At 38.2% G+C, this 25,318-nt stretch overlaps 1 protein-coding gene across 1 annotated transcript; it reads left to right on the top strand.

The window, feature by feature from the left end:
• Positions 1-282: 282 nt before the first annotated feature.
• Positions 283-18,575, top strand: FAM216B (family with sequence similarity 216 member B; the record flags this gene model as incomplete). Its single annotated transcript, XM_081081655.1, has 3 exons — positions 283-381; positions 10,313-10,433; positions 18,391-18,575. 3 exons carry the CDS (start codon positions 283-285, stop codon positions 18,573-18,575), a joined length of 405 nt encoding a protein of 134 aa, XP_080937781.1.
• Positions 18,576-25,318: the final 6,743 nt, after the last annotated feature.

The following is a 25,318-nucleotide window of genomic DNA, read 5'->3' on the forward strand; positions in this document are numbered from 1 at the left end:
AAGTCAATTAAAAAAAAAAAAAAAATATATATATATATATATATATATATATACACATATATATAAAAAAATGAGAATAGGGAAAAGCACGGAACTAAAGCAGACTGATGAGGTCCCTTACTTTGAAACATGTGAGAAAATTTCTTATCCTTTGAAATACATAATATTTTTTTTTTATTTATTTAATTGCTTACTTATTTACTTAGGTATATTCTCAAAATTGGTTAAACAAGTGCAGTTTTATGCTATGCTTTGTTGTTCCTTGGAGTTACAGGATAAAGAATGGGAGAAAAATGGAAAAGACAGCAAAAGCTTCAGAAAGTGCCACAGATTCCTTGCATTCGAGTCCCTCCCTCTGCCTTTGACACTTCATTAATGAAGGTACAGCATGTTATTCACAGATGACTAGACCTTGTCTGTATCTTTTTCAAGGCCTGAGGAATTTCCATGTCTTTGTTTACCTAGCAGTTAGGACAGTGACAGCGAACCTATGACACGCGTGTCAGAGGTGACACGCGAACTCATTATTTTGGTTGATTTTTCTTTTTTAAATGGCATTTAAATAAATAAAATAAATATCAAAAATATACATCTTTGTTTTTTATGGTTGCAAATATCAAAAAATTTCTATATGTGACACGGCACCAGAGTTAAGTTAGGGTTTTTCAAAATGCTCAAAAGGCTCGCCATCACTGATTTAGGAGAACATTGAGCCCAATGTAGGCCTTCAGAGCATGTTGAGAGTGCATGTGAGAGAATAAATGAGTATGGAAATCTAACCCTACACCCATCCAGTAATGGAAAACTTGCTGATTGACTACACTCTTGCTCCTAGCTAGAAAGCCATGTTAGTTCCTTTCAAAATTAGTTAAAGCCATTCTCATAAATACTCTTGGTAAACATTTCAGTTCTCTGCCATCTTCTTAAGGAGGATTAAGCAACTGGCTAAGAATATTAGAAAGTTACTGTTACTTCTTATTTTGAAGTTGATAGTTCTAGTAAGAAAAATAAGTAGACTTTTTCATCTCATTAAATAAAACCATAACTTTCAAGGTTTTATCTTTATATAATGGAAACTTTCATTGCATTTTGGAGTTTGCTCTTGAAATTGGCTTGGGTTTTTCATCTTATATTGTTGTCAATCATTTAAAAAGGCTAAATTAGGAATCCATTTTCTTCTTCAAATATATTATCTTGTAAAACACCTAATTTAGAAACTGTAAAGTTGAAATGAAGTCTCAAATTGTGAAGTACTTGGTTTTGCTACTTTCACTCTGGACCTGAAACAAAACAAAACTGACTGCATACAAATTTTCTAACAAATATTTCAACCCCATATAAAATTTCTAATAGATAGGAGGAGGGGGAAGATGGCGGCGATATAGGCAGACGCGTCCCAGGTCGTGTCCCGGAGCAAATGGAGTCAGCAGCTGAAACTAGTAACACCCACACCGAATTGGCGAAATTGCTCAGCTGGTGAGACGGTTTGCAGCCGTGAAGAGCAGAACTCCCCAGGAAAGGTAAAAAAACCAGGGATTTGGGCAGGAAAGTTTGCCAGACCTCTGAACCCAGAGAGTCGGAGGGAGACCGCGCGGCAGCCGCGTCCCTTGGGACAGGCACAGCCCCTGACGGGGGAAAGGAGAACCGCGGGATTCCTGGCGCCGCCGGGGGAATTGAGAGCTCAGTGCTGTGATCACAGAGGACTGAGCCTAAAGGGGGCAGCCTGAAGAGCTGACCAGACCATGCAGTCCCGGTAAGAGAAGAAGCTTACAGAAACCAAGCCTTCCCCGTTTCCGCGGCCGGCGTTTGTTTGATTGTTTTCACTGAATCCTGTTCATGGGACATTTCGGATACAGACACTCACCTGTGCTGAAGAGAGGGAGAGTGTGCGGAGGAGTGGAATCTGGGGAGAGACTGAAGAGAGAGGGGGGGCCGGGAGAGGTGGCAGCGAATTGAGTGCTGAGACACCCCCGAGCCCAGGTCTGGGGCAGACATTCTCTCCGGAGAGTGAGACTCCTCCCCCCAGCCCCCAGGCAAGGAGCACAGCCACACCCAGATTCCACCCTGTAGGAGATCAAGGATTAAAATAATCTGATCAATCCCTGGGAGTTAACAGGGTCTGGCCTATAGAGGGATTTTCAATCCCAGCAACAACACAGCGCCGGTAACTAACTATTACGCAGCCAGCTCTGGGCAGTGAACTTCCACTGGACAGAGAGGCCCTATAGCCTCAGAGGCCAACCCCAGAACACTGCCACCCAGAGGCTGACCCACAAACTGACTCTTTGCTAAACACAAAATAAGGCAGTCTGGGAAAGAAATGCGGCCTGCTTTAAAATAAGGACTGTGGTTTACAACACAGAGGAACAGTGTATCGCAGGGGAACTCAACACTCTCCTGAATACCTGGCAGGTCTAAGGCGAGCCACACTGAAGAATAGAAGAACCGAGGGACCTTCACTACTGCAAGTCTTTTTTTTTTTTTTTTTTTTTTTTTTTTTCTTTTTTCACCTTTTAACTAAGAAACCAATTTTTTTCTTCTTCTTTTTTCTTTTCTTTCTTTTTTTTTTTTTTCTTCTTTTCCATCACCTCATTTTACCCTTTTAACTACTACCTTCTTATTTTTAACCAGTATTATTACTGCTACCATTTTACCATTTTTTAAAGTGTCATTTTATTTTCTCTTTATTTTATTTTGGGATTAGTGTTCTCCATTCTATTTTCATCGTAATATTATTGGTTGTTTCTAGTTTGCATTCATCTCCAGGGAGCTGTTGCTGGAATCTGTTGGGATTAATGGCGGTTCTATAGGAGTATTCTCCTCATATTATAAGTCTCTTCCCCTCTTCCACTTCATTCTCTCTTTTCGCTCTTTTATTTTCTTTTTTTTTCTTTTTTCTCCTTTTTTTTTTTTTCTTTCTTTTTTCTTGTCTTGTCTTTTCTTGCTTTTTTCCCCCCTCCTTTTTCCCAATTTCATTTTTGCACTCTTTTTTTTTTTTTTTGGTCCCTACTTTTCTTTTCTTTTTTCTCTTTTATCTTTTTCCCTTCCATCCTCCTTATCCCCTAATTCTCTTAATTCGGGTGGTCACCTTTATTTGGGGTTATTAATATCGTGAATATATTTGTGTATACTGCCGGGTACGTGGTGCCTTGTTGTGTTGTATTTTGTGCCTTTAAATCAACGCAGCAGATCGAAGCTACAGCAACCTCCAGAGCACCACACCCTCTGCTGAGGAACAGCAGCTGTATGTGAAGCCTCGCCCCACCAGCCAGAAGAGCCACCTCAGCTGTGAACAGCACACACCAGAGGAGCTGCTGCCAACTGAAGAGCAGCTGCTACCGCAACCGCCCGAAGAGCAACCACAGACCAAGGAGTCACTGCCACCAAGGGAGCAACCACTGAACGACTCAACGTCTAGATATGTCAGTGAGATCAAACATGGGTAGACAAAGAAACCCCCAAAGGAAAGAGAAGGAGGGCTCTCCAGAAAAGCAGCTAAGTAATACAGAGGCATGCAACATGACAGACAAAGAATTCAGAATAAGGGTCCTAGAGTGCATAAACCGGATGGAGGAAAAAATCGACATCCTCTGCAAGAAGCAAGAAGAAACAGATGAAAAAATCGATAACATATGGAAGAAGCTAGAAGAAACAGATGAAAAAATCAACAACTTAAGTAAGACCCAAGAAGAAATGAAGAGTGATATAGCTGCAATGAAAAACTCCATTGAAAGTATCAACAGTAGACTAGGAGAAGCGGAGGACCGAATTAGTGAATTAGAAGACAAGGAAGCAAAACACACCCAAAATGTACTGCAATTGGAGAAAAAAATTAAAACACAGGAGGAGAGCCTAAGGGAGCTTTGGGACAACATGAAACGAAACAACATACGAATAATAGGGGTACCAGAACAACAGAAGGATGAACAAGGATTAGAAAACCTATTAGAAGAAATAATATCAGAAAACTTCCCTGAGGTGGGGAAGAAAAAAGTCACACAAGCCCAGAGAGTCCCAAACAAGGTGAACCCGAAAAGACCCACACCAAGACACATCATAATTACCATGGCAAATGTTCAGGACAAAGAGAGAATCTTACAGGCTGCAAGAGAGAGACGGAAAGTTACATACAAGGGATCGCCCATTAGATTGTCAAATGATTTCTCAACAGAAACACATCAGGCCAGAAAAGAATGGACAGAAATTTACAAAGTGATGCAAAGCAAAGGACTGAATCCAAGAATACTCTATCCAGCAAGGCTATCATTCAAACTTGAAGGGGAAATAAGAAGCTTCACAGACAAAAAAAGGCTAAGGGAGTTTATCACCACCAAGCCAGCAATGCAAGGAATGCTAAAGGGACTGGTATAAAAATAATAAAAAGCTCAGAAAGAAAACAGCCACACACACAAAAACAGAAATGGCTACAAACAAGTACCTTTCAATAATAACTTTAAACGTAAACGGACTAAATGCTCCAAACAAAAGACATCGAGTGGCTGAATGGATAAAAAAACATGACCCATACATCTGCTGTCTACAAGAAACCCACCTCATTAGAAGGGACTCACACAGACTGAAAGTGAAAGGATGGAAAAATATCTTTCAGGCAAATGGAAAGGAAAAGAAAGCTGGGGTAGCAATACTTATATCGGACAAAATAGACCTCAAAGTGAAGGCCATAACAAGAGATAAGGAAGGCCATTTCATAATACTAAAGGGATCAATACAACAAGAAGATATAACTCTGGTAAACATATATGCACCCAATGCAGGAGCACCCAAATTCATAAAAAAACTCCTGGAAGATATCAAAGGAGAGATCGACAACAATACAATCATAGTAGGGGACTTTAATACACCACTGACAGCACTGGATAAGCCCTCTAGACAAACAATCAGCAAAGATACAGCAATCCTAAATGACTCACTAGATCAGATGGACTTAATAGACATCTTCAGAACACTCCACCCCAAAGCCAGGGAATATACATTCTACTCAAATGCTCATAAGACATATTCAAAAATAGACCATATATTGGGTCACAAGCAAAGTATCCCCAAATTCAAGAAGATTGAAATCATAAAAAGCATCTTCACAGACCACGATGGCATAATATTAGAAATAAACTACAATAAAAACAACCAAAAATACTCAAACACCTGGAAGCTGAATAGCATGCTATTAAATATTGATTGGGTTACCAATGAGATCAAAGAAGAAATTAAAAACATCCTGGAAACTAATGACAATGAAAACACAACAATCCAAAACCTATGGGACACAATGAAAGCAGTCTTGAGAGGGAAGTTTATAGCTCTACAGGCCTATCTCAAAAAACAAGAAAACATGGTAGTAAATCATCTAACTCTACAACTCAAAGAATTAGAAAGAGAGCAACAAGAAAACCCCAGAGTGAGCAGAAGGAAGGAAATAATAAAGATTAGAGCAGAAATAAATGACATAGAGACCAAAAAAACAATACAGAAAATCAATGAAACCAAGAGCTGGTTCTTTGAAAGGATAAACAAGATTGACAAACCTCTAGCCAGACTCACCAAGAAGCAAAGAGAGAGGACCCAAATAAACAAAATCAGAAACGATAGAGGCGAAATAACAACAGACCCCACAGAAATACAAATGATCATTAAAAACTACTATGGACAGCTCTACTCCAACAATCTAGACAACCTGGAGGAAATGGACAAATTCCTAGAAAAATACAACATTCCAAAACTCAATCAGGAAGAATCTAAAAATCTCAACAGGCCAATAACTATGGAAGAAATTGAAGCAGTCATCAAAAAGCTTCCATCAAACAAAAGCCCAGGACCAGACGGCTTCACAGGGGAGTTTTACCAAACATTCAAGGAAGAACTAAAACCTATCCTCCTCAGACTACTACAAAAAATTCAAGAGGAAGGAACACTTCCAAGCTCATTCTATGAAGCCAGCATCACCCTAATACCAAAACCAGGCAAAGACAACACAATGAAAGAGAACTACAGGCCAATATCCCTCATGAACATAGATGCCAAAATCCTCAACAAAATCTTAGCAAATCGGATCCAGCAGTACATCAGAAAGATCATACACCATGACCAAGTAGGATTTATCCCAGGGATGCAAGGATGGTACAATATCCGCAAATCAATCAACGTGATACATCACATAAACAAACTGAAAGAAAAAAACCACATGGTCATATCAATTGATGCAGAAAAAGCATTTGACAAAATTCAACACCCATTTTTGATAAAAACTCTCAGCAAGGTGGGAGTAGAAGGATCATACCTCAACATAATAAAAGCCATATATGACAGGCCCACAGCCAACATCATACTCAATGGGCAAAAACTAACACCATTTCCCCTAAGAACAGGAACAAGACAGGGATGCCCCCTCTCACCACTCCTGTTCAACATAGTACTGGAAGTGTTAGCCATTGCAATTCGGCAAGAAGAAGAAATAAAAGGCATCCAAATTGGAAAAGAGGAAGTAAAACTGTCCTTATTTGCAGACGACATGATATTATACATACAAAACCCCAGAGACTCCATCCAAAAGCTACTAGACTTAATACATGAATTTGGCAATGTAGCAGGATACAAAATTAACCCCAAGAAATCTGAGGCATTTCTATACACCAGTAGTGAACTTTCAGAAAGAGAGATTATAAAAGCAATCCCTTTTACCATTGCACCAAAAAAATTAAGCTACCTAGGAATCAACTTAACTAAAGAGGTAAAAGACCTCTACTCAGAAAACTACAGGACGTTGAAAAAAGATATAGAGGAAGACATAAACAGATGGAAGAACATACCGTGTTCCTGGATTGGTAGAATCAACATCATTAAAATGTCCATACTACCCAAAGCAATCTATAAATTCAACGCACTTCCCATTAAAATACCAACGGCATACTTCAGAGATCTAGAACGAACTCTCCAAAAATTCATCTGGAATAAAAAAAGACCCCGAATAGCTGCAGCAATCCTGAAAAAGAACAAAGTAGGTGGGATCTCAATACCAGATATCAAGTTGTATTACAAAGCCACTGTTCTCAAAACTGCCTGGTACTGGCACAAGAATAGGCATATAGATCAATGGAATAGAATAGAGAGCCCAGAAATCGGCCCGAACCAATATGCTCAATTAATATTTGACAAAGGAGGCAAGAACATACAATGGAGCCAAGATAGTCTCTTCAATAAATGGTGTTGGGAAAATTGGACAGATATATGCAAGAAAATGAAACTAGACCACCAACTTACACCATACACAAAGATAAACTCAAAATGGATAAAGGACTTAAATGTACGACAGGAAACCATAAAAATTCTAGAAGAATCCAAAGGCAACAAAATCTCAGACATATGCCGAAGCAATTTCTTCACTGACACAGCTCCTAGGGCACTTGAAACTAAAGAGAAAATAAACAAATGGGACTTCATCAAAATAAAAAGCTTCTGCACAGCAAAAGAAACCATCAACAAAACAACAAGAAAACCCACTGTGTGGGAAAACATATTTGCCAATGTCATATCTGATAAGGGCCTAATCTCCAAAATTTATAGGGAACTCATACAACTCAACAAAAGGAAGATAAACAATCCAATCAAAAAGTGGGCAAAGGACCTAAATAGACACCTTTCAAAAGAGGACATTCAGAAAGCCAAGAGACATATGAAAACATGCTCAAAGTCACTAATCATCCGAGAGATGCAAATCAAAACAACAATGAGGTATCATCTCACACCTGTCAGACTGGCTATCATCAACAAATCAACAAACGACAAGTGCTGGAGAGGATGTGGAGAAAAAGGATCACTTGTGCACTGCTGGTGGGAATGCAGACTGGTGCAGCCACTATGGAAGACAGTATGGAGTTTCCTTAAAAAACTGAAAATGGAACTCCCATTTGACCCTGTGATCCCACTTCTAGGATTATATCCCAAGAAACCAGAAACACGAATCAGAAAGGATATATGCACCCCTATGTTCATAGCAGCACAATTCACCATAGCTAAGATCTGGAAACAGCCTAAGTGCCCATCAGTAGATGAATGGATTAGAAAACTGTGGTACATCTACACGATGGAATACTATGCTGCTGTAAAAAGAAAGGAACTCTTACCATTTGCAACGTCATGGATGGAACTGGAGAGCATTATGCTAAGTGAAATAAGCCAGTCAATGAAGGAAAAATACCACATGATCTCACTCATTCATGGATAATAGAGACCATTATAAACTTTTGAACAATAATAGATACAGAGGCAGAGATGCCTCAAACAGATTGTCAAACTGCAGCGGGAAGGCCGGGGAGGGTTGGGGGGCAGGAGGTAGGGGGGTAAGAGATCAACTAAAGGACTTGTATGCATGCATATAAGCATAACCAATGGACATAAGACACTGGGGGATAGGGGAGGCTAGGGGACTGTCTAGGGCGGGGTGATAAAATGGACACATATGTAATACCCTTTGTAATACTTAAAGCAATAAAAAAAAAAAAAAAAAAAAAAAAAAAAAAAAAAAAAAATTTCTAATAGATAAAAGTCACTTTATTTTTATAAATAATTATCTTAAGTTTGGATTTATTACAGCATTATCAACTAGTTTTTAAAATTCTGTCACTGTTTTGAATTTTTTTGGTCTCGGTGAACTTATTTTACCTTGATTTTTCTAGAATGTTGATGCCTCTATCTCAGTTTTCCAATCTGCATGTAATAAGCATGTAAGAAATATTCTGTGTATCATAGTAATTGATGCCCAGGCCTATTTTGTTCCTCCCTAGTATATGTGGCAGCCTTCTTAATGGTCTCCATGCCAATGGTCTGGCCTCCTTTAAACTTATTCTCCACAGCAGGGCCAGAATGAGCTTTCTAAAATGCAAATCTGATCAGCTTAAGGTGTGACATTTTGGGTTGGATAATTTTTTGTCATAAGAGCTGGAGGCTGTCTCATGCACTTAGGATGTTCAGCAGCATCCCTGGCCTCTAGTCAATGAATGCCAGTAGCATCTCTCCTCCCTCTCACCATTTGTGACAACCCAAAAATTTCTGGACATTGCCAAATGTCTCTTGAGGGTCAAAATTACTTCTGTTGAGAGCCACTGCCTTAAATAAGACCTTCAATGTTTCCTCATTTTTTTTAAAGGTAATAATGAAGCATAAAAGTTTTCCATGATCTTCCCCTGCCTAACTCTACAGCCTTTTCCAGCTCAGACTCCATGTTCTAATTGAAGTAAAGAAAAAGTCTGCTTCCCAGCATATCCAGATATATTGTGTCCTATAAGAAAAATTGTACCACGCCCTCCTTCTAATTAGCCCTTCATTTTCTTCTAGTCCAGCCGTGGGCAAACTACGACCCGCAGGCTGGATCGGCCCATTTGAAATGAATAAAACTAAAAAAAAAAAAAAAAAAGACCGTACCCTTTTATGTAATGATGTTTACTTTCAATTTATGTTAGTTCACACAAACACTCCATCCATGCTTTTGTTCCGGCCCTCCGGTCCAGTTTAAGAACCCATTGTGGCCCTCGAGTCAAAACGTTTGCCCACCCCTGTCTAGTCAGAGGTTCTCAAATATTAGTGTGCATGTATCAAAATTACTCAGAGGACTTGTTAAAGTCAGAGTGCTGGGCCCCACCCCCAGAATTTCTGAATCTATAGGTCTGGGGTGGGGCCTGAGAACCTGCATTTCTAACAAGTACCAGGTGATGGTGATGACTTTTAGAACCAGGATTCTGGTCCCTTTGAGGACTTCCTGCTCACCCTGAAGACTAGATATGTCAATCATCTCATTTAGAAAGTTTCCTTGACTGCTGCAGGCAGAGTTTTGTTTTTTTTTCCTGTTGAACCCTTGTCACATTGCCCATCTCTTCATCTGCTTATTTCCCCTGCTCACTGACAACTCTCAGGGGAAAGTTCTCCTTTTACCCATCCAGAGGCCTGGCATACTTCAGGACCTGTGTAGATTCTCACAGCCTACCTTCCTCAAACAGGACTGTAATAAATGAGTCCAAACTAAAAAAAATCCTTGGAACTTCCTCAGCCCAACATTTTGACCTACTTACTAGAATCTTACTTAGGCATTTCATCTTTACACAGGCCAGTGGAAGATTGTTTAATTAAACTAAGGAATGAAACTACCCAATTGCTATTTTTCCAATTGTTTTATATATATGGTGAGAGTGAGAGAAAGAGAGAGAGGGGCATCTTATTTGAAGGAAAGTCAGCTTTGCATACATCAACTCTTAATTCTATAAACTCCACCAACTCATCAAAATCACCTGCTGTGCTTTAATAGGACCTGACCCGAGGGCAGCAGCGCTACTTTTACAGCATCATGAAGATTTACAACTCCAGGCCCCAGTGGGAGGCCCTGAAGACCCGCTATATTCACACCCTTCAGCACCAGCAGCTGCTTGGTGAGTTTAACTGCTTGACCTGCACCACGCACCTCAAGAAGGGACTAGTACACTGCAGCCAGAAGTCAAGTTTCCTGAAAAAATTTCAAGTAGAACGTTGTCTTCCAGCGAGCTATTTTACCAATATGGTTTACAAAAAGTTATACCTGACAATAGAAAGCAAGTTTCTCTGGGTAAATTAAGAGGGATTAAAGAGGATGGATTATTATAAGATGATAGTTCTCTGACATTTATAGGAACTTGATCTAGTAGAAACAGCCATAGCCTCAGGCGGATGGTCTAGCCCTGATCAGCAAACTGTGGCTCGCGAGCCACACACGGCTCTTTGGCCCCGTGAATGTGGCTCTTCCTAAGCCTTAGGAGTACCCTAATTAAGTTAATAACAATGTACCTACCTATATAGTTTAAGTTTAAAAAAATTTGGTTCTCAAAAGAAATTTCAATCATCGTACTGTTGATACTTGGCTCTGTTGACTAACGAGTTTGCTGACCACTGGCTAGGCTTAAACCACAGCTCAGCCCCTTGCTGGTTGCATAAATTCAGAGACTTGGTTTACTCAAAACAGGAATATTTATATTGTTGAGAATTTACCATGTTCCAGATATTGTGCTTGGAGCTCTACATGTACTTTCTCATTTTCTTCCCACTTAACAGTTGTGGGAAACTGTAGCTCCGCAGGTTACAAAACTTGATCAAGATAACCCAGCGAGCGCATGTCAGTTAGGACGATCACCTACAAAACTCATGCATTGTCGTCCCTCTGCTCCACTGTCTCTCCTCTTCTATGAACCTCATGGGATTTCATAAGCACAAGTGAAATAATGGTTGTGAAAGACCTTATAGATCATAAACAACAACTTACAGAAAGGTGTAATTGCTGTTAAATCTCTTTTCTTCTCAAAAATATTTTGTCTTCAGCTCCCCTCTATTACATCTTCTCCTAACTCCCATAGAGTTTTGTTTGTTTGTTTGTTTATTCTAAAAGGTTACAGGATAGTGAGAAGCTAAGAAAATTCTTAAGCAAGTGGAAGAGGGAAACTGAGACAAGAAAATTACAAAAGGCCCAACAGTTTGGGGGGCTTGCAGGTAGCTTGTAAATAACAAGCCATTATCTTCCCCAACCAAGGACACTTGAGAGCAAATGGCTAAACACCCCTCCTCACTAACTAAAAGACTTAAGAAAGGAGTGGGAAGGAGAGGGGGAAGGGGAAGAGGAATCTTAATGCACCTAGAGAATACATAGCTTAAATCACTCTGAAACTAACTAAAAGCCAAGAGGAAGAAAGAATACAGTCTTATCTCATCTCACTGTTTAAACAGAGAAGCCAGCAGTCTCAGAGGATTTAATTACCAAGTGCTTCTCATACATCCTGGGAAAACCATAACAAAGTAAATGGGAAAGAGACCTTCAGAGTTAACCTATACCTGGATATCTAGCAGAGGAAATTTAAAATCTATAGAGAGAAAAGTATATGAGGCAGACACCTCCCTTCCCCACCACACTCATTCCTCAGATAGCAGAGAATCCATCTGTGCTTCATGCCAGATGATAGTTATGCTTGCCTTACTTCTTTAATAAATTTGCTTGCTTTACTTTCTTAATAAATTCACTGTAACACAATTAATCTGGAGTCACTCATTTGAACTCATACCAGAAGACAAGAACCCAGGAGGGGACAGCTCTCTCCCTTCAATTCAGGGGCCTGTCCCATAACACCTTTCCTGGTGTTTGGGGTGCCTGTAACAAAACTACTCACTTGGCATTAGCACATCTAGTTATACTGTTGTTTCTATATTTGCACAAAAGAAAAAGATGATTTTTTTTCCCCCAAGTGATTTAATAACAAAAACAGTAAGAGTAGCTATCTGTTTTTAGGACTTCCTATGTACAAACTACTATTCTAAGCACTTTGCATGTATTACCTTGTTTAAAACTTAAACATGTTTACATGGTAGATGCCTTTATTACCCACATTTTACAGAAGAGAATATTGAGACATAGATAAGTTAAAAAATTTGACCCGGGTAATGTAACTAATAAATGGAAGAGCCAGGATTCAGCTGGTCCCAATGATTGTTAGAAGCATTGCTGAAACATCATCTAGTAATTTTGTTTGCATAGTAAAACTACTTAAAAGCCAGTGAACCAGAGAGGCAGAATATTCAAAGTTTGCTGCATGTAAACTTCACCTCTGTGTGTTAATAAAATGCAAAATTTCAGGTCTAACTTTCTCAGTTTCTGATTTGAAAGGTCTTTGGAGTAGAACTAGAAATCTGCATTTTTAAAAAGCATTATCATTTAGTTATTTTATTTTGTTTTATTTTTTATCGAAAAATGTTTGGGTTACATTGGTTAAAAAATTTATATACATCATCTGTATATTGTAGTGTGTGTTCACCACTCGAAGGCATGTCTTTTTCCATTACCATTTATCCCCACTTTATCCTCTCATACCTCCCACAACCACCTTTCCCTGTGGTAGTCACCACACTGTTGTCTGTGTCTATGAGGTTTTGTTTGTTTGTTTGTCTTTCATTTAACTCCAACTTTTTCACCCAGACCCCAAACCACCCTCCTTTCTGACAGCTATAAGTCTGTTTTCTGTATCTATGAGTCTCTATTTTGTTTGTTTGTATGTTTGTTTGTTTTATTCATTAGATTCCATATAAATGAAATCATATGGTATTTGTTTTCTCTGACTGGCTTATTTCACTTAGCATAATACTCTCCAGGTCCATCCATGATGTTGCAAAGGGCAAGATTTCCTTCTTTTTTACCAACAAGTAGTCTTGATGGACACCTGGGCTGTTTGCAAAACTTGGCTATTGTAAATAACACTGCAATGAACACAGGGATGCATATATTTTTTCATATTAGTGTTTTGGGTTTCTTTAGATATATTCTGAAAAATGGAATCACTGGGTCATAAGGCTGTGAAGGAAAACCCCTATTCTGTAAAACTACTGTTTGGAATTCTCTGCTATTCTTTGGATGGCTTCTTATTCTGAAAAAAAAAATAATAATAACTTTGCTTTCTAGCCTGCTTGAATAATGGGGGAGATAAACTTAGCTGTCTGACCTTGTAGGCCAGAGACTGGATACACCCAATGCCATGACAGGTGCATTTTTTAATTGGATAGAACTGTGTAGTTTTCAAGGCCGCCGCCAGTAAGCACACAAAGGGCTGGCTCTTCCATAAAAAGGGAAGTTCTTCTGGTAGCTTTGCTTTGAATTTGGATTCACTTCCCTATGCCCACCGCGGTGAATAAAGTGTAACTCCAAACTCACAGAGTTTGGTTCTTGTCTGGTTTTTCTGTAACAAGGCAGTTCAAGTTTTAATGTAACTCCATGCTGCTTTCCACAGTAGCTGCACCATTCTGCATTCTCACCAACAGTGTCTGAGGGTTCCCTTTTCTCCACATCCTCACCAACAATTTTTGTTTATTTATTGATGATAGCCATTCTGACATATGTGAGGTAATCTCATTTCCGTTTTAATTTGCATTTGTATGATGATAATGACTTGAGCAACTTTTCATATGTCTATTGGCCATCTGTATGTCCTCCTTAGAGAAGTGTCTATTTAGGTCCTTTGCCAATTTTTAAAATTGTTTTTTTTGTGGTGGGGGGATATTAACCCCTTATCAGATGTATCATTGTTGAGTATGTTCTCCCCTTTAGTGGGTAGTCTTTTCATGCTGTAGATGCTTTCCTCTGCTGTGCAAAAGTGATATAGTCCCATTAATTTATTTTTATTTTTGTTTCTCTTACTCAAGGAGATATGCTGGAAAAATAATGCTATGAGAAATATACAAGATTTTTCTGCCTATTCTTTTCTTCTAGGAATTTTTATAATTTCTAGTCTTATATTTAAGTATTTAATCCATTTTGAGTTGATTCTGGTGTGTGGTGAAGGAAGGTGGTCTAGTTTCATTTCTTTTGCATGTATCTGTCCAATTTCCCAACACCAATTATTGAATAAACTGTCTTTACCCCATTGTATGTTCTTGCTTCCTTTTTCAAAGGTTAATTGACCATAAAGGTTTGGGTTTATTTCTAGGCACTCTATTCTGTTCTGTTGATCTATATGTCTGATTTCAAGCCAGTACCATGCTGTTTGATTAAGATGGCATTGTAGTATAGTCATATCAGGTGGCATAATTCCTCCAACTTTGTTCTTTTTTTTTCTTCAGGTTGCTGTGGCTATTCGTTTTTTTCTTTTGTGGTTCCATATACATTTTTGGAATTTCTTATCCAGTTCTGTGATATATGTCATTGGTATCTTGATAGGAATTGTATTGAATCTATAGATTGTTTTGGGTAGTATGAACATTTTAATTATGTTAATTCTTTTTATTCATGTAATGGTATATGCTTCCACTTACTTATATTTTCTTCAATTTTATTCTTCATTACAAGTGTTTTACGTCCTTGGTTAAATTTATTCCTAGGTATTTCTTTGATGCAATTGTAAATGGAGTTATTTTCTTTGTTTCCCTTTTTGATAGCTCATTAGTGGTGTATACAAATGGAACTGATTTCTGGATATTTATTTTGTATTCTGCTACTTTACTGAATTCATTTATGAACTCTAGTCATTTTTAGGTAGAATCTTTAAGGTTCTCTATATAGAGTATCATGTCTTCTGCAAATAATGAGAGTTTTACTTCTTCCATTCCAATTTGAGTGCCTGTGATTTCTTCTACTTGCTGAGAGCTGTGGCTATGACTTCTATGTTGAATAAGAATGGTGAAAGCAGACATCCTGTTTTTTCCCCATTCGTAAGTGAAATGCTTTTAGTTTTACCGGTTGAGTATGATATTAGCTGTGTGTTTGTCATATGTGGCCTTTATTATGTTGAGGTATGTTCCCTCTCTTCCCACTTTGATGAGAGTTTTTATCACAGATGGGTACTGGATTTTATAAAATGTTTTTCTGCATCTATTGATGTGATCAAGTTATTTTTATCCTTCATTTTGTTTATGTAGCATATCACATTATTGATCTGTGGATATTGTACCAAACTTGACTCTCCAGAATAAATCCCACTTGATCATGGTGTCTAATCATTTTGATGTATAGCTGGATCTGGTTTGTTAATATTTTGTTGAGGATTTTAGCATCTATGTTCATGAGATATATTGGCCTATATAATATTTTTCTTTGTAGTGTCTTTATCTGGTTTTGGAATTAGGATAACACTGGCTTCATTGAATCAGCTTGGGAGTTTTCCTTCTTTTTGAACTTTTTGGAATAGTTTGAGAAGAATAGATGTTATTTCTTCTTGAATATTTGGGAAAATTTATCTGTGAAACCATTCAGCCCAGGACTTTTGTTTTAAGAGTTTGTTTGTTTTATATTACTCCTTGATTTTTTTAGTTGTCACTGGCTAATTCAGATTTTCTGATTCTTCCTGAGTCAGTTTTAGAAGTTTGTATGTTTCTAGGAATTTCACCAGTTTATCCAAATTGTCCAATTTGTTGGCATATAGTTATTCGTAATATTTTCTTACAATCCCCGTGGAATCAGTTGTTACTTCTCCTCTTTCATTTCTGATTTATTTATTTATTTATTTATTTATTTATTTATTTATTTGGGTCCTCTCTTTTTTTCTTCATGAGTCTGGTTAAAGGTGTGTCAATCTTACCTTTCAAAGAACCAGCTCTTGGTTCCCTTGATCTTTAAAGTTGTTTTTTTCTCAATTTTGTTTATTTCTTCTCTGGTCTTTATAAATTTGTCTCTTCTACTCACTTTGGACTTTGTTAGTTGTTCTTTCTCTAGTTCCTTTAAGTGTAAAGTTATATATTTTTTGAGATTTTTCTTGTTCAGGTAGGCCCATATTGCTAAGAATGCCCCTCTTAAAAATACTTTTGCTGTGACCCATAGATTTTGGGTTGTTGTGTTCTCAATTTTATTTGTTTCAAAATCAAAAGATATTCTTCCTTAATCTCATGGTTAATCTGTTCATTGTTTAGTAACATGTTATTTAGCCCCCATGTCTTCGTGTGTTTTTCAGGTGTGGTTTTTGTGTGTGTGTGTGTGTGTTTGTTTTTTTCCTGTGATTGATTTTTAGTTTCATACCACTATGGTCAGAGAAGATGCTTGATATGATTTCAATCTTTTTAAATGTATTGAGACTTTTTTGTGTCCTAACATGTGGTCTATCGTATAATATGCTCCATGTGCACTTGAAAAGAATGTATGTATATTCTGCTGCCTTGGGGTGAAATGCTCTGAAGATATCTATTCAATCCATCTGATCTAGTGTGACTGTTAAGGCCACTGTTTCCTTGTTGGTTTTTTTTCTGGAAGATCTATCCATTGATATCAGATTGCTAACATTTTTTACTATGACCATTGATTTCTCCTTTTATGTCCATCAAGATTTGCTTTATATGTTTAGGTGCTCATATGTTGGGTGCATAAATGTTTACAAGATTGTATTGTCTTGTTGGATTTCAACTTCTATCATTACATAGTGACCTTCCTTGTCTCTTATATAACCTGTTTTAAAGTTTATTTTGTTCAATATAAGCATTGCTACTCCAGATTTTTAAAATTTCCATCTACATTAAAATATTTTAAAAGCATTATTAAAAGTGGTCTTAGCCAGATGATTGTGTGGGTGGTTTGCAGAATGAATTTTTAACATTGTTAAAATATGGGTACTACCCAAAGTAATCTACAGATTCAGTGTAATCCCTATTAAAATACTGGTAGCATATTTCACAGATCCAGAACAAATATCCCCAAAATTTGTATTGAACCAAAAAGGACACTAAATAGCCTCTGCATTCTTGAGAAAGAAAAACAAAGTTGGAGGGATCACAATACCAGATATCAAGTTATACTACAAAGGCATTATAATCAAAGCAGCCTGGTATTGGCAAAAGAACAGGCATATAAATCAGAGACCCCAGAAATTAACTCACACCAATACAGTCAATTAATATTTGACCAAGGAGGCAAGAGCATACAATGGAGAATAGATAATTTCTTCAAAAATGGTTTTGGAAAAATTAGACAGGTACCTGCAAAAAAAAAAAAAAAAAAAAAAAAGAAAGAAAGAAAAAAGAAACTAGACCACTAACTTACACCGTACCCAAGAATAAACTCAAAATGGATAAAAGACTTAAATGTAAGTTGTGCAACTTCAAAAATCCTAGTAGAAAACATAGTTGGTAAAATCTCAGACATCTCATGTAGCAGTTTTTACACTAATACGCCTTCTAGGGCAAGGGAAACAAAGGGAAAAAAAAATTGGGACTACATCAAAATTAAAAGCTTCTACATAGCAAAAGAAACCATCAACAAAATGAAAAGAAAACTCATTGTATGGGAGAACATATTCAACAATGGTACATCTGAAAAAGGTTAGTGTTTTTGTTTTTAATTAAATTTTATTGGGGTGACATTAGTCATCATGAACACATAGGTTTCTTGTGTGGATCACTAATTTACAAAATCTGTACATGGGGCCATATGCCCACCACCCAAAGTCAAATCTTCTCCTGTTGTCTCATATTAGGACCCCTTCTTCCCCAACCCCGTCCCTCTGCCAACCACCACACTGCTGTTTGTGTTCATAAGTTTCAGTTTTATATTCCACACATGAGTGAAATCATATAGTACTTAGCTTAGTTCTGTCTGACATTTCATTTCACATAATGTTCTCAAGGTCCATCCATGTTGTTGTAAATGATGCTATTTCATCCTTTCTTATGGTTGAGTAGTACTCCATTGTGTATATATAGTACATCTTCTTTATCTAGTCTTCTATCGCATGGCACTTTGGCTGTTTCCAAGTCTTAGCCACTGTGAATAATGCTGCACTGAACTTAGGGGTGCATATATCGTTTTGTGAATCTGTTAATATTTGCAGTGTTGTTTGCTTATTTGTTTTGTGAAATTGTTGACCTTAGAGTTTCTCTCACTTCCCTTCCTGCCCCCTCCAGGTTATATAACTCAAAAGGAGGCCTTGGCTTGTGCTGCTGTACTTAGAGATTCAACCAGGAAAGCCTCGGCCAAAGGAGCTCCTCAAAGAACCGTATCCGGAAGGGCTTCGGTCATGACAAGAACATGTCTATCAGCACTCCCTGTGTCCGTGGTTCCACCCAGGACCAGAAGCGCAAAGCTCTGATCCTTTGGGAACCATGACTTTACACAGCTCTAACAGGCAGTTTGCTCATGTACCCTGGCATCTAGTGAGTGTTTAGTGTATATTTGTTGAATGAGCATAAATAAAAACTTATAATACAAAACCACAAATAAAAATAATCTTTCTTCCATGCACATAAATTTTACCAGCAAGAAAAAGTTGAGAGGTTTAATGGAGCTAAGAGTAAATAAGCCTTTCACTCCACATATAATTTATAGAGTAAAATGACTCTTGAAGCTTCAAAGTAAAAGCTTCTTTTGAATTAGAGCCTCCCAGAGAAGTCCCAAGAACAGTGAAAGGGGAAAAGTCATCAGAGGGTGCCAGATCTTCTATCACGGGGTGACCATCCCCTGAAAGCTACCCACTGCACATATTGAAAATACCCAAACAACACAGAGTTAGCACGGAGCATGCAGGGCTCCCAAAGCCATATCTTCACAGCCACAACTGGACTGTGCATTTCCATGTCTCTCTTCTTCCCCGTCAAGCAACAGCAATCAACTTGGCCCCAAATTTTCTGGATCTTGCCTGACTCAACAATCCCTTAGAATTATCTTGAAACTTAGACTTATCAACCTGCTACATCTGGGTTCATTCTATATGCTGTAATTGACCTTCGCATAAGTAAGAGAATTCAGGCACTCATCTCCCCCATGCGAATCAAGATACACTCATGCAGAAAAAGGAATAACTCCAAAACACAAATTTTAAGTCTAATTTTTCCACGGCCTTGATGGTTTTAAATAAAACAAGCAAAAAGTGAGATAACAACTGATTCTTTGAAAAGATAAACAAAACTGACAAACTCTTAACCAGACTCATTAAGAAAAAAAGAGGACCCAAATAAATAAATCAGAAATGAAAGAGGAGAAGTAACAACGGATACCACAAAAATGCAAGAGATTGTAAGAAAAAAAATATTATGAACAACTATATGCCAATAAATTGGACAATCTGGGTGAAATGGATAAATCCATAGAAACATACAAACTTCCAAAATTGACTCAAGAAGAATTATGAAATATGAATAATACAACTACAACTTTAAAAAATCAAAACAGTAATTTAAAAAGTCCTGGACTTCACAGGTAAATTTTTCCAAACATTTAAGAACTAATACCAATTCTTCTCAAACTATTCCAAAAAGTTAAAGAAGAGGGAAGACTCCCACGCTGATTCTATGAAGCCAGCGTTATCCTAATTCCAAAACCAGATAGAGACACCACAAAGAAAAAAAAATTTATAGGCCAATATACCTCATGAACATAGATGCTAAAATCCTATCTAATAATAGAGAAACATGGTAATTAACCATAACTTCGCTACCCTTCCCTATGGCTAATCAACAAGATATGCAAATTAACTGCCAACCAAGATGGGGGCCAGCAGGTACGCAGCTGAAACGAACATGAGGCTTGCTTGCTCCAGTGATGGAGGAAGCCAAGGTTCCCGCCTGCCGCAGTTGGGCTCTGAGCTGCACTCTAAGCAACAATGTTGCAATTATAGAAGCTAAAGAAACCCAGATACCTGCTTTTAGCCAGCCGGCCTCAGAGCTGGAGCCGCAACAAAGTTTCAATTACAGAAGGTAAATATTTCCCAGAATAATAAAAAAAAAGAATAAAAGGAGAGGCTGGGAGCTTCAGTTGCAGGCTTGGCCCACCTGAAAACCCTCAGCCCCTCATCCAGACTGGCCAGGCACCCCAGTGGGGACCCCCACCCTGAAGGGGGTGCGGGCAGCCTGAAAACAGCCCTCAGCCCCTCATCCAGGCTGGCCAGGCACCCCAGTGGGGACCCCCACCCTGAAGGGGGTGCGGGCAACCTGAAAACAGCCCTCAGCCTCTCATCCAGGCTGGCCAGGCATCCCAGTGGGGACCCCAACCCTGAAGGGGGTGCGGGCAGCCTGAAAACAGCCCTCAGCCCCTCATCCAGGCTGGCCAGGCACCCCAGTGGGGACCCCCACCCTAAAGGAGGTGCGGGCAGCCTGAAAACAACCATCAGCCCCTTACCCAGGCTGGCCAGGCACACAAGCGGGACCCCCACCCTGATTCGGGACACCATTCAGGGCAAACCAGCTGGCCCCCACCCATGCACCAGGCCTCTATTCTATATAGTAAAAGGGTAATATGCAAACTGACCCTAACAGCAGAAAGACTGGGAATGACTGGTCACTATGACACACACTGAGCACCAGGGGGTAGATGCTCAATACAGGAGCTGCCCTCTGGTGGTCAGTGAGCTCCCACATGGAGGAGCTCTGCTCAGCCACAAGTCAGGCTGATGGCTGCCAGTACAGCAGTGGTGGTGGGAACCTCTCCTGACTCCTCAGCAGTGCTAAGGATGTCCGACTGCAGCTTATGTCTGCTCCCTGCTGGCAAGTGGACATCCCCTGATGGCTGCTGGGCTGCCAGAGGGATATCTGATTGCCAGCTTAGGCCCAATCCCCTGGGGAGCAGGCCTCAGCCAGCAGATGGTCATCCCCCAAGGGGTCCCAGACTGTGAGAGGGCACAGGCTGGGCTAAGGGACCTCCCCCCCAGCCCCCCCACCGAGTGCACAAATTTTTGTGCACTGGGCCTCTAGTCTTTAATAAAATATTAGCAAACCAGATCCAGCAATACATTAAAATGATCATATACTATGATCAAGTGGGATTTATTCTGGAGAATCAAGAATAATAGCCACAAATCAATAATATGATATGCCACTTAAACAAAATGAAGGATAAAAATAACTTGATCATATCAATAGGTGAAGAAAAGCATTTTATAAAATCCAGTACCCATCTATGATAAAAACACTCATCAAAGTGGGTAGAGAGGGAACATACCTCAACCTAATATAGGCCATATATGAAAAACCCACAGCCAACATCATACTCAATCGGCAAAATCTAAAATTGTTTCCTTAATATCTGGAATAAACAAGGGTGTCTGCTTTCACTACTCTTATTAACCATAGTCCTAGCTACAGCTCTCAGACAAGGCATATAAATCAGAAAGGGAGAAGCAAAACTGAATGATACTTATGTAGAAAACTCCAAAGATTCCACCAAAAAACTACTAAAGTTGGCAAATGAATTTAGTAAAGTAGCAGGATACAAAATAAATGTCCACAAATCAGTTGCATTTGTATACAGCAATATTGAACTATTAGAAAGGAAAACAACCTCATTTACAATTGTATAAAAAAGCACTCATAGGAATAAAATTAATCAAAGATCTATATGTGGGAAACTATAAGACAATGACAAATTAAATTGAAGAAGATACAAATAAGTGAATGTATATACTGTGTTCATGAATAAAAACAATTAACATCATTAAGATGCCCATACTACTTAAAGCAATCTATGGATTCAATACAATTCCTATCAAGATACCAATGACATATTTCACAGAACTAGGAAAATATTCCAAAAATGTATATAGAACCACAAAAGACCACAGCACTCTGGAGAAAGAACAAAGTTGGAGGAATTATGCTACTTGATATCAGATTATACTACAATGCCATAGTAATCAAAGCATGGCACTGGCATGAAAACAGACATACAGATCAATGGAATAGAATAGACAGCCCGGAAATAAACCCATGCCTTTATAGTCGATTAATATTTGAAAAGGGAGGCAAGAACATACAATGAGGTAATGACAGTTTATTCAATAAATGGAACTGGGGACATTGGACAGGTACCTACAAAAAATGAATCTAGACCACCTTCTCACACCACACATAAGAATAAACTCAGAATGGATTAAAGACTTCAATGTAAGACTCAAATCCATAAAAATCCTAGAAGTAAGCATAGGCAGTTAAATCTAGGACATTTCTCACAACAACATGTTTCTGATGTCTCCTCAGACAAGAAAAACAAACAGAGTAAACAAATGGGACTACATCAAACCTCACTGATGATGATGACCATCTCTCTGTAACCAATAACATAGAAAATATAAAGGTTGTCATGAGATTCTGAAAACTCCTAATACTGGTTCTGAGACCCTATCTTCATTTTCTTTAGGAAAAACAAGATGCTGGTTGGCCAACTTCAAGTCTGACAGTAAGATTTGGGAAAGCCAATGCTGACCTCACTAGGTTCATTCACTTAATCATAAAGAATCTTCTTCTCAGAGGGAAGGGGGATGGGGAGAGCAGGAAGAGATTAACCAAAGAGCTTATATGCATGTATGCATAACCCATGGACATAGACAGTAGTGCAGTGAAGGCCTGAGGGGTGAGGGTGAAACATCTGTGATACTTTTAATAATAACGATACATTAAAAAAAATTGTCTTGACCTCTACATATGCTGACCCTGACTCAGATACTCTAGTAGCTTTACAATTCTAAGTCAAGAATCATTAGGTAGACTTAAAAGAACAAAATATCAAACGGCACGGGGTGAGCTGTAAGGCAGTCCTCCTAAGGAATAGAGGTGGTGGCATACCAAAATTGGCCCATTCTGACCTCCCATTCTTTCCATGATGGGACTTTTATCCTTTTAAACTTCTTGCATGCACTTTTATCTTAGACTTTTTTATTATTATCACAGATATTTGCTGTGTAAACTTTAGCTAGTGATGCAGGATATCAAGGAGGCCACTTATAATTCTGAGCTGCATCCCTGAATCCCAAATCTCAGAAGCAACTTCTTTCTGATAGAAGATTTAAAAGCTAATTGGCAGGTGAATGTCACAGGCCCATAAGAAGGACAAATAGATCTAAGTTGGCCCAGAAAGTTCCACCTGTTGACTCTCCCATCAGAAAAGATAACGCCCTTCCTCTTAAGCCCCAGACAAAAACTTATAAAGAATATGATTGATTATGGTGCCAGAAGAAAGATGCTCATGTGAGAGGACACTGAGAAAGATGATCAATGGGGAACCGGGGACAGCCTGTTACTTTTAGAAAAATCTACTACTTTGATCTATTGGAGACTATATTGCTTGCTTTCACAATGTCAATAGACATCATCAGAAAGTTCTTGAGATCAGTGACCATTTCACTTGAAATTACTAGAAACTGGAATAGTGTCTGGTTTGTGGTAGTTAATCAATAAAACTGGTTGAATAATAATAAAATGTTCAGACTCTGCAATTCAGACTGTCGTCTGAGTTTGTGATATTATTCCAGGGTTCCAGGAAGTCACAGCTACTGATGAAAATTACCAGTAATTTATCAAGAACAGGTGACAGGAGTAGTCCATCTCAGTTGCAGACCATAGGGGTGCACTGTCTGTCAATAATTTAAAAACAATAATAAAGCTAAAAGTTGGTCTTCTTTCTGTCATCTCCACAAGCCAGCAATGATTCTGAATAATATCAGTGATAAAATACTCCTTTCCCAAAAATATTTTGTTGGTCTAAGTTCTAAACAAATGTGGAGGTTACTATTGAATTTTAATGGTCTATATGTAAATCTCAAAGTAGTGAATTTTCATTGCTTTCCTTTTAATAATCATTTTATTCTTTATGGAAAGTAATTCTGGGAACTCCCAACCTATACAGTATCAGCTCACAGATCTCCAACCATTGTGGTACTATATATTCTTGCATTTAAATAATAGATTTGAAATGAATAGTGGATATCATGATTAAAAAAACAAGAAGTAGAACTTTACTGCAATTCTTTATTTTATGTGGCCACTTAGCATTTTTATTTTTCATACAATTTTATTGAGGTATAATTTATATGCAACAAATGTACTTAATTAAAGTTCAATGAGTCTTGTCAAATGTGTATAGTCATGTCACCACTACCATGATCATGATATAGAATGTTTCCATTACTCAAAAAATTTCCTTGTGTCCTTGCATAGAAAATTTTCTTCTCCCAGGGAAATCACTGCTTTTCTTTCTATCACTATAGTTTTGCCTTTCTAGAATTTTACATAATTGAAACAACATTATATAGTCTTTTGTGTCTTGCTTCTCTCACCAATCATAACACTACTGTGGTTCATCATGTTGCATATACAGGGTTGAGCAAAAGTAAATTTATGGTTGTTCATGTGGAAAATAATACAATAATTGATAAATATAAGAATAAATTCTGTTTTGCATACTTATAACTGTAAACCTACTTTTGCCCCACCCTGTATTAGTAGTTTGTTCTTTTTCATTGCCAAGTAGCACTTCATTGTATAGATATATCATAGTTTGCTTATCCACTTACTAATTGATGAACATTTGGGTTGTCTAACTTTGGACTATTACTGATAAAGCTGCTATAAACATTCTAATGTAAACATTTGTCTGAAGTTTTTATTTCTCTTAGATAGATACCTAGAAGTACAATTATTGACTCTTATGGTAGATTTAGATTTAACTTTATAAGATACTGCTGTAGTGTTTTCCAAAGTGGCCACACCATTTTGCATTCCCACTAGCAATTATAAGAGTTCTAGTTATTCCACATCCTTGCAATGTCAGACATTTCTTTTCTTTCTTTTTTTTTTTTTGTATTCTAGTGACTGTGGCTGCTGAGCAGGAGTAAACTTGGATGGGTGAAAAATATTGCCACTATTAATTATAGTCACCTTACTTGGAACCATGGCAAATTTCAGGGAAGGTGATCATGATAAACTGGGGGTTGCAATGGCAATAATCCTGGAAATTTAACAGAATTTTCAAAATTTAGTAATCAACCTTGATAAGACAACTGTCTAGCTTATTTTTGGGGGGAGGGAGGATTTTAAAGAGGTGAGGAAGAAAAGAAACCGCGCCTGC

The sequence above is a fragment of the Myotis nattereri genome (assembly GCF_964212035.1).
Source record: "Myotis nattereri genome assembly, chromosome: 2".
Taxonomy (NCBI): domain Eukaryota; kingdom Metazoa; phylum Chordata; class Mammalia; order Chiroptera; family Vespertilionidae; genus Myotis; species Myotis nattereri.